We start from the raw sequence: 10,149 nt of genomic DNA, 5'->3' as shown, positions 1-10,149 counted from the left end.
GGACTGCAGTACAGCTGCTCTTTCGGTATTTAGCAACCGCTTTCAGCGCAAAGGGAGCGCTTTGGCACATTAGGTACTTTCTGAGCAAGACTTCAAGTGCCACCACAGCCCCACCCCCCCCGCCCTAGTCGCAGTCTGACTTCACGAGCACATCACGGAGGCAGCAGGACTGCCCAGCGCTTCCCACCACCTCCCAGCTCTCCGCAGTCAGCGCCCCAGAGCAGCGCCGAGCAGGGAAGAGGCTGCAGCCAGAGGAGCCGTCGGATCAGCGGGCGGGATCCTGGGAGGGACTCCAATTGCCCTGACAGAAGTTTCCTTTCTTCCCAGCTCCCAGGAGAGCTGGGCTCCAACCCACCCCAAGCCTCTGGCTACGCAGGGTGGATCCAGCCACAGACACGCAGCAACCGCACCCTCGCGGCTGCCTGCCCGGCTCTCGGCTCCCCCCTCCCCACGCCAAGCGGGTGCACAAACAGGGACTACGCTTATACAGTTGGAAATATTTAATACGTGTTGTACACGTAGAGTTACATTTTATACAAAACGAGATACATCACTGAGGGAGAATACTGTACAAAATCCCTACCAGAGCCCCAAGCCTTTATACAACAAAGACCGGGACTTACCAAGCCTTAACAAACAGGCTCAAGGACTTTCCATCAGAGCGTCTGTAAACTTCGTTTCTCTCAATAAACACTTTTAAAAAAGCACCATGTAAGAGTTCCGGCCCTAAGCCTTTCCAAAATATAGACTTTATTTAATAAACTTAATACTTCCCGAGCTTAAAACGTGAGCCGGCGGCCAGGGCCGCCCAGGGCAAGTGCTGGTGCCCGGCGGCCGGGGCGGTGCAGGGCGCGGGGTCCGCCCGGCGCCGCGCTGCGCTCCCGCGGCCGAGCGGTCCGGTGCCGCGGGGGAGGGGGGGGTGGAGGGGGAGGGAAGAGGAGGAGGAGGGCGGGGGTCACCTCTAGGTCCGGCTGCCCGTCTGTCCGCTGGGCCCCCCCTGCCCGCGGCGGGGGGCGAGTCTCTGCTGCCCGCGCGCGGCGGGTCAGAAGGCCACGATGGCCGTGCTCCAGGGGTTGAGGGTCCGCAGCACCGGCTCGTCGCAGCAGATCTGCCCCGGCTCGGCCGCCGCCTCGGCGGGCGCTGCTGCTGCCGCCGCCGCCTCGCCGCCGTCGCGGGGCGCTCGCCGCCGGCCCGGCGGCTCCTTGCCGAGCAGTCCCGAGAAGCCGGAGCCGAAGATGCTGATGAGGTTGGCCACGTTGCCCGTCTCCATGTCCTCCTGCTCGCCCTGCGACGGCGGCGGCGGCGGCTCCTCCTCCGCCTCGCGGCGAGGTTTCTTCAGCGGTGAGCCCGCCTGGCCCCGCTCGCCGGCGCCGCGCTTCCGGGAGCAGCAGGGCGGCAGCGGCGCCGCGCCCCCCCCGCCGCCAGCGCAACCCGCCTCGCCGCCCGCCGCCGCCGCGCAGCAGCAGCCGCAGCGCCGCGCCCGGGGGCTCTCGCAGTCCGCGCCGGGCCGCCGCGGGCCGCCCCTAGGCGCCTCGTCCTGCGGCGGCGGCGGCGGCTCGCCCGGCGCCCATGCGGCGGCGGCGGCTCCGGGCGGCGGCGGCTCCTCCGTCGGCCCGCGGGGGGGGGCGCCGCCGGCCGGGGGCGGCTCGGGCGGGCAGCAGGGCTCGCTCAGGTAGACCTGCCGGGCGCTGCGCAGCACCAGCGACACCAGGAGGTTCTTGTGGAGCTTGAGGCCGCCGCGCTGGCCCCGCGCGCTGTAGATCTTGCCCAGCGAGATGCTGACGATGCGGTGCGCCTCCAGCTTGAACTCCATGGGGACGGGCGAGAGCTGCGCCGCCGCCGCCGCCGCGCAGGGCCGTAACGTGCCGTGTCCCGCCGCGCCGGGCCGCCCGCGCTCCGCCTCCGCTCGCCGCTCGCTCGCGCCGCCGACTGAGGCGAGCCCACGCACCCGGCCGCTTTATATAGTGCCCCCGCCCCGGCCAATCAGGGCGCCCCGCTGGCCGCTCCAACCGCCGGCGGGCCCCCGCGCGCCCGCGCCAGCCAATGGCGAGGCAGGGCAGCGGGTTCGAACGCGCGCCCCGCGGAGAGGGCCCTTAAAGCGGCAACGGCGGCGGTGGGGCCCGGCCTGCAGGCCACGCGTGGGACCACGTCTGGTCGGGAAGGGCGAGGAAAACCCGAAGCCCAGCCCAGCTCCTCAGGCCTTGCCCGACCCAGAGCGACAAGCCCAACCGTGCGGGCCGCTGTCGGCTCCCGTGGTTCTGTTTTCATTTGGGATGGGGATTTATTCTGGTTCTCCATCTCCGATGGAGATTTATCGGATCGGGAGGCAGCAGTGGGAGTTTTGGCCAACAACTGAAACATTTCTTAAAAAAAAAAAAAAAAAAAGCAAGAACCGCCCGTGGTTTTGTGAAGGTTACAAATGATTATTGCAATTTCGCCATCAGTCGCCAACATCGTGTAGTTTGAGAGAAGGGACGTATGTTGGGTGGAGGGGGCAACTGCACCTTTCAGTATTTCAAGGGAACTACGCCCCCGCTTTGACCAGAATCACATCGCTTCCCAGCTCCTTGAAGGAGGTTTCTCAGGTTTGGCGACGAAGCTCTCAGAAAGCTGACGATAAAAGAGGAAGATCAAAACCTGGGGGCAGGACAGCATAGGAACGGAGGCTGGGGGAGCACAGCAGGACACCAGCATCTCCAGCAGAGACACGGGGACCACGGCAGCCTGGCGCACTTCCCGTGGGAACTGAAAGCTTCCCGCCGCTCTGCCGTAGCAGTCGGCTATGAAGCCCCCAGGCAGGGCACGTGCTCCAGCCTGCCCTGGCGGCTCGGGGCCGCAGAGGCCAACCACCACCCCAGACATTCAGCTCAAGGCATCAGAGAAATCTCTGGGGACGCTTCACGCTGCTCCCTCTCTCCTTGCGGTCAGCTGCACCCCCACGTGCCGTTTCTCTCCGCAGAACCACGGCCTCGTGCAGCGACCAGGACGGACAAGCTCGGAGGGGTGTTTCCGGGCTCAGAGCGGGGCCATCCCTTTTTACTGAGAAGCGATCACCGCCTTCAGTGAAGGTGGCAGAAGGATACAAGAAATGAGGGTGAAATTAAGGAAGTTAAATGCCCTGCCCTGGAGTATCAGTTTCTGTTCCTGCTTCTTCAGCAGAGTTCCTGCCTGAGACTTGATGCGTTGCTTCAGTCCTTTTTCATAGGGATTCACTCACAGATCCCCCCCAAAATGAGAACCACAGTTAGCAGTGAGAAGCAAGACGGGAGCTGCAGAAGTGCCGGTTTTTGCCATCGAGACAAAGGTCAGCGTACGGGGGCTTTGAAGGAGCAAAGGGCTATTTAATAGCGAGTCCCTGTTATGCATTTCCATCAGGCCCCAAATCCCCCAAATGAGCACACAGCTGATAACCCCGGGGCTGCACTGGCTGTTGTAAAACAGGGACAGTCCTGTCAATGAACACCAGCAGGCTGGGGTGAAATCCAAATCACGTACGTCTGCAAAGTGACCTTATTGGGGGCAGCTGCTGCAGCCCTGCTGTCCCCTCTCCTCTCCTCTCCCCGCTGGAGCAGTCTGCCCCTTTCGCCACAGCCCTACCGGGCAGCTTGTTTGGGGCAATGAATTTGGCACTGAAGTGATCGCTTTCAGCTGGATCAGCTTCCTCAACTAGCTGTGCAGCTGCACCGGCGTTGGCGAAGGATGAGGCAGGCGGGGAAGCGGGGCCAGGGCTGTTCCCAGCCCGGTACAACAAGGTGCAGCACACTGGCTTGGGAACATGCCCTCTAAGACAGGAATAAGAAGCTATATCCAAATGTCATGTGATCGTGTCATTACAGACGTATCTCAGGACGAACAAGCACGAGAGGGGTGGGATGCAGGTTTCTTGAGCAATCTTTACGTTGGCTTGTCCTACCGTCTGAGTGCTTCACGTGGCAAGCATCTGTGTGCTGCTGAGTGAGGATCGCCTGGTTGGGTTTTCAATGCAATGCGGCGTATAACTCTCTGGCCCCTTATCGCAGGCTAGAGACAACGGGCTGCAAGCACAGCGTGGCTAAGCATTTCTCTCAGAGGTGTTTTTTAGAGATATACTGCCTCCTTTGTCTCTCCAGATGCTCTGCTGTTCTGTCTAGCCCAACTCTCACCTGCTGGTTGTTAGAAAACTTGCTTTCTCAGCACTACCTGCCACGCTCCTGGGGTTTCAGAAACAAGTCTTTGTTTCGTGCAGTCAAAAGGAGACAGAAAGAAACCAGCTCTTTTCTTTTTGAAACACTTCAAACTTGTCCCCAGATTCCTCGACAATTTTCCCCAGCCTCCCCGGCACCCTATCCAGCACACGAAGGCTATAAATGCAGTCATCTGGGGGTGGAAATAGGAACATCTGTGAGCTGAAACGCAGAGGACAAGGAGAGCTTTTACAAAGGAAAAACAGCAGAAAATGGATGTTATCGTTTTGCCAGAAAAGAGAGGGACCCTCCTATTTAGGCAGACACAGAAAAATTTCTTCACCACCCCAGCATCACCCATGCCAACTGCCTGCTGCTCCTTGGTGAATGCATCTCGCCCGCCTCCTCAGCATGCAGGACTTCAGCCTTGCTGTGCCAGTGACTCTCAGATGCCCTTTCCTGAGCTGATGCCTTACTGGCAAGAACTGCCACCGTGTTCTGGCTTCCCGGAAGGACAACAGGGTGGCTGGTAACAACAGTAACAAAAAACAAGTGAAGATTCAACCACAAACACATTAAGACACAGTTGACATGGCAGGAGCCTTCCCTGAGAAAAATCCAAACTCAGAACGAATGCATGTTTTTCTCTAGCTCAAATGCAGCTGAAAACCCCGAAATGCCACTCTCTGGACACTTCCTTTTGAACACGATGGTATGGTCTCCCAAAACAAAGCAGCCTGTGGTTTGACTTCTAAAAATTTGCACCTCCTCTCGCACAAACCTGCCAGGATGCCTCTTCTCAAATTACTAGACTGGAGCACTCGAGCGTGCTGTACAACAGCCTAGAAAGCCTTTCCCGACTCTCCCCCTCTCCGTGACAGCGCCAAGCCTTTCTCGGGTTGCAGAGGAAACCACCGCTGCAGAGACGCGGGCCGGGGCTCCGCCACCCACACAGGGCCGTGGGAGGCAGGAGGAATGCGAGTGACAGCGGTGGGAACGGAACCGACGGCGCTGCCGTCCTCAAGTTTCCAGACCTGCAGAACCTGATCCTGCGCCTCGGAGGGCCAGCAACTCCCTGGCCTTAAGCTCTCGGGTCAGTCTAACCAGCTCAGTCAGGTCTGGGTTCACATGTTTGGGACTTCAGTCACTCCTCTTCACTTACAGCCGCCATGCCTGCCCGCCACCAGCCGCTCCGTCCGCGCTGTGATGTTAGGTTACGCTCTTACAAGATGGTATCTCCCCTCGCTGTGACAGCAGATGAGTCACTTGCGGACCCTTGAGCTGGCTTGCAGGACCTGGGCCTCTGGTGTCATCAGCAGAGATGACTCTAGTTAGAAGAATAAAATCAGATTTCATATTTTTCATCTGACTGTATTCCTGCTGATTTCGTGATGCCACGTGCCTGACTCAAAAGCTGATGAAGACCAGTGGTGCAAAGCAGCTCTGTGAGCTGAAAAAGCTAAATATGGGTGGAAAAGACACTGCATAGGATCTATGCTGAGTAAAGGTGACTGCATCCAGAGCTGACTGACTTGTTCTGCCACCCGCCACCTCATCAGAATGATACGAGCCAACATTTCTCTCTGGTAGCCACCACCTACATTTTGGCCACCTAGTCTGCTTAAAACCATGGGCTGGCAGCCAAGGGAGGGCCAGTGTCCATCTTTTCTGCCTTCGTCAGCAATAAACATGATGTACCTTACGTATACATGTCATTAGTGCTCAGAAAGGGGCCTTTGAGATCCTTGCGGGGAAAGAGCAAAGAAATGCATCCCCTGAGCAGGAGGAGCTAATAACCAGTACCCCGTACCCCTGGTTTCGCCTGTAAGCCCTGAGCTTGCCCGGTTTCAGGCAAAACACACGGCACGCACGATTTACAGGACTGGAAGGGCACAACAGACGCTGCTTTGACACCCGCCCCGACCCTGAACGCGTCTCATGCTCTTTGCAAAGAGCAATGGGGGGTGGGAGGAGGGTTGCTTTCCTGGAGGGGACGCGCAAGGAGAGAGGAGCGGGCGGCAGCCGAGGTACAGCCCAGCCCTGCGGCGAGCAGCGCACAGCGAGCCCTTTTAAGACAGGCAATATTTTGGTGGCAGCGCTCTCCTTTCTTTCCCAGGCTGATGTAATGCTTTAGTAAGTTTGAGACAGAGTCACATGGCAGCTTCTGAGGTCAGAGCCCTGGGCGGCTTTGTTGTCTGTCTGCTCGCCTGCCTCTGGGCTCGCGCCTGGGCTCGCCGAGCCGCTCTCTCGGCTTGGACTCGCGCGCCGGGTGGGTGGACGCCTCAGGGTTTCTCTCCGAGCCGCCCTTGCGTCCAGGGCACCTCCGTGTTTCCACGCCGGTGGCCGGAGCGGGCCGCGCCGCTGGAGGCGCGCGGAGGACGCGCGCACGCGCGCGCTCCCCGGCTCGGCGCCCGTCGGTGGGACGCGGTTGGCGCGGGAAGGCGTCGCGTTGGTGGGCCCGCCCAGGGCTGGCTCCAGAGCGTGTCCGCGATGGTGGGACGCGTGTCGCTGCCTCGCGTCCGTCTGCCTGTCTGCAGAAGGGGCACGGCCCCCCTCCCGCCGGGTCACGAGGGGATAGGAAAAGGAGGCGGAGGAAAGGGTGTGACGAGGCGCTCTAATCTCCGCATGTGATCTAACTAGGCTGGAAGGGGCTTGACAAACAATTAACAATCCTCCAGCTCAGCTGCTGTTTCCTGAAATAGCTCGCTGGCAGGGGGAGGGAGAGTGGGCGCGCAGACAAAGGTGGCCTCTCTGCGAGCGAGCTGCAGCCGGGAGCGCTGGCCGAGGCAGCCCAGGAGGTTAAACAGTAGGGAGCCCACAGCCCCACCTGGAAAGAAAAACAATGCAAGATAAAAGAGGCTCGGGACAGGAAACAGCTTGTGGTGCAAATAATGATTGCAGAGGGCTGCACACACCACTGATTTTTAATAGTCATTTAAATTTGCCTTCAACACCCAGCAAAGGAGGCCAGAGCTGGGAAGTTCGGCGGGGATTCACGCGACTGCCTCTCGGCTGGGAGGCCCCGTAAAACGTGGGCCAAGCGTAGCGTGGGTTGCTGCTGCTGAGCGCTAGCACGCACAGGCTGCCCGACAGCTGCTCTGTCTACGTTAGCCTGCAGTCGGACAGCTATTGCAGTTTTTTATTGCTATTGCTGCTTCCCCAGCAACTGAGCCAGTGGGAACACAAAACGTCAAAGCGCCTTATCCACGTTACAACAGAGCTGCAGGGTCCTTGGGCCGAGCATCTCGCTCCTGCTCCCAACGTCCCCCTCCGGCTTGTGCGAGCGCAAGGCGTCGCGCAGCCACGTTGCAGAAACGTGGCTCTGGATCGAATCGCCTCCGCCATCTGGCTCGCAGCGTCGCCTCCCTAACCTGTCGCAGTGGTGGAGCTGAGGATGTGGTTACCAAGATCCTGTTTTGACAGCGGCGCCACGGTAAATAGCTCCCTCCCACTAGCCAGTCGTTCCCATCTCCTGCCCCACTGCTTGCCACCAAATGTGCGGCCCGGGCCCGAGGGGGAAGCGAGTCGCAGCAAAGAGATGGAAAATCCTTCAGCCAGGACTGCCAGTGAAATTTGGGGTCTCTTCAAGGCGCAGGCTCAAGCTGGAGTTGTTCAACAGTTCTTTTGGCTGTCCCAGCTCCATTTCGGGAGCTGGGACACATCCCCTTTCTATTCAATACAGACCAGGATTCATGAGCTAGACTCTTCCCAGGAAGAAGATGGGGACGATACACACACATGTCTCTCACCAGAAGTTGGGTTGGGGCAAAATCCTTCCCGTGAACAGATTGTTCAAGTAAAAATGCAATTTCAGGACAACTAAACCTCTGAGGAGATCCAGGCTGCATCCCTCAGGGACTGATGACAAAAGTTTACAAGGCCAGAGAGTAACATTTCAAAATGCAGATTCATGCATAGCCACAGCCTGGGTTCTGGGTTCATTTCTAGACAGGAATAACAGACATCTGAAAATGAGCCATCTGTGAGAGACCCACACAGGTTGGAGGAGGAGGAGGAGGTTTGTTTGGCGTCAGTTTCGTTCTCTTTCTTTTTTTTTTTTTCCAGAAAAATCAATAATTCCCATGGATGCAGTCTCAAACCGCTGCAGTCAGATATCGATAACCAATCTCTCAGGGTTCCCAACTATTCTGGTTTCTCTGTATTTGAAGATAAGGCTAGAAGAGCTCAGAATCATCCCCAAAACACGGCAAACAGCACTAACCACTAAATACTGCTGAATGATAACAAAACACAACACACAAGTGAAATACAAACAAATCGATACAAACCTAAAACCAAAGGGAGGAAGTAGCTCCCTCAGCTTCTCGGAGTGCTAATACACCTGCCCGTGAAACCACAGCAGAGCGTGATATTACAGCAGAGTAGCATTCTCGAAAGCAAAGGGGTTTTTCCAGAGTTAAAGACCCCCTTCTCGTCCGCTGAAAAGCTAGCGTAGATGCTCCAGACTACTCCTTCCTTCCCCAAGCAGGCAGGACTCCCTCCTCCCTCCCAGGCAGCTTTCTTCATCAGTGACCTGGGATTCCCCCTTTTCTCTCTGCACAAATGATTTAAGATGTCCCCTCCCTCACTCTGAGCCAGTGGCTTGGGACTTCCCACCCCTCCCCTGGCGACCCGTGACCCAGACCCCCTGCCCTTCAGAAAATGCTGCTACTCCTCCGGCAACCTCTCCAAACACAAAGGGGAAAAAATTCCCACTCCCAGCTATCAGCTTCTTCAGGCAGCAATTTCCCCTGGAAAAATCTGGCCCCACATCTTTCACTGTTTTATGGAATTTGCTTTGGTTTCCTGGGGAAAAAACGCATTTATTTGTCCGGGGTTTCCTATCAGACAACCCTTCTATTGTAGTCTACCTTCCTGTATTTTTTTTCCTCTCCGATATGCTTGCAGCGGCTTCTGTGTCTTTTCCAGAGAAGTGCAGAGGACCGTGGTCTGTGTGCTCTCTCTAACCCAGTTTCGCAGATGGAGGTTGCCTTGTGTCCAGCAACCAAGAAACACGACAGCCCAGGGACCCTGCTTACAGCCTGGCAGACGGGTCTTCAGCTGCCCAGCGCAGCCTTTGCTTCCAGCTCACTGAAAGCCGTGCAACAAAGTGCTTCTTGCCGGAGCAATTTGCTCCGCAGCTGTGGCCTTGAGGGATGCACTTATCTTTGCTAAACAGGAGGCAGCCTCAGCGGCAATCACCTACGGCCCAAAACAGGGTTAAATATCACGCGTTAATTGCGTGAACTCCACATGGAGTCAACTAAAGTCCCAATTCAGGGAACCGTGGGGTAGACCGTGTGCCCAAAGGAGTCACAGTCTAATTATTTTTTTCTCTCCCCGTATCTCAATGTCACCTTCCTTTTAGCTGGCAGGCAAACGACTACTGCAGCCCTATGTACATCCCAGAGCGCAGATGTGTCCTCTGTTCGACTGCTTCCTATTTAAGCATGATAGGAAGGTTGTATACTGACACTGTCAAGTCATGGACCTGTTATCCCTGGAAGAGATTGCCTGCTCCAGTTCTCTGCTAGCAAAAGGGCGGACTGAGGTCCTTGGGACTTGCCAGCAAAATCCATCACACACAGCGCTTATTAAAAGTCCAAAAACAGCCAGAAGGGAGCCTTTCGCCTCCTCAGAGTAGCAACCGCCTGAGAAGAGTAGCAAGGACAGAGCAGATCATGCCTGTGTCAAACCTCTCTTCCCACAATAAAGGGAAACTGAAAAAGAAAGTGTCTGTGCCTGCTAGCAGGGTTTGATCTCCCTGCTCCTTTCGATCTGGGGCCCTCTCCCATTGTAGGGACCTGCCTTTGGCCACTTTGTCCTTTCCCTCTGCACAGCTGACCTGGTTTGCGAGGCCGACTAAACGACTGCCTGCCCTCGGACAGAGCCTAGAGCCCTGGCAGGATGCCTCAGGACAGTCTTCCTCGGACAGCAGGATGATGAGCAAGAAACGGTTATGGAGTAAGGCTGCCTAGGAAAAGGT

At 57.4% G+C, this 10,149-nt stretch overlaps 1 protein-coding gene across 1 annotated transcript; it reads right to left on the bottom strand.

The window, feature by feature from the left end:
- Window positions 1-488: 488 nt before the first annotated feature.
- IER5 (immediate early response 5) lies at window positions 489-1,942 on the bottom strand. The gene has a single exon (XM_068952346.1). The coding sequence runs from the start codon at window positions 1,811-1,813 to the stop codon at window positions 1,043-1,045; it is 771 nt and encodes a 256-aa protein (XP_068808447.1). The 5' UTR covers window positions 1,814-1,942; the 3' UTR covers window positions 489-1,042.
- Window positions 1,943-10,149: the final 8,207 nt, after the last annotated feature.

The sequence above is a fragment of the Struthio camelus genome, chromosome 8 (assembly GCF_040807025.1).
Source record: "Struthio camelus isolate bStrCam1 chromosome 8, bStrCam1.hap1, whole genome shotgun sequence".
Classification (NCBI taxonomy): Eukaryota; Metazoa; Chordata; class Aves; order Struthioniformes; family Struthionidae; genus Struthio; species Struthio camelus.
This window is presented reverse-complemented; position numbering and strand designations above follow the sequence as displayed.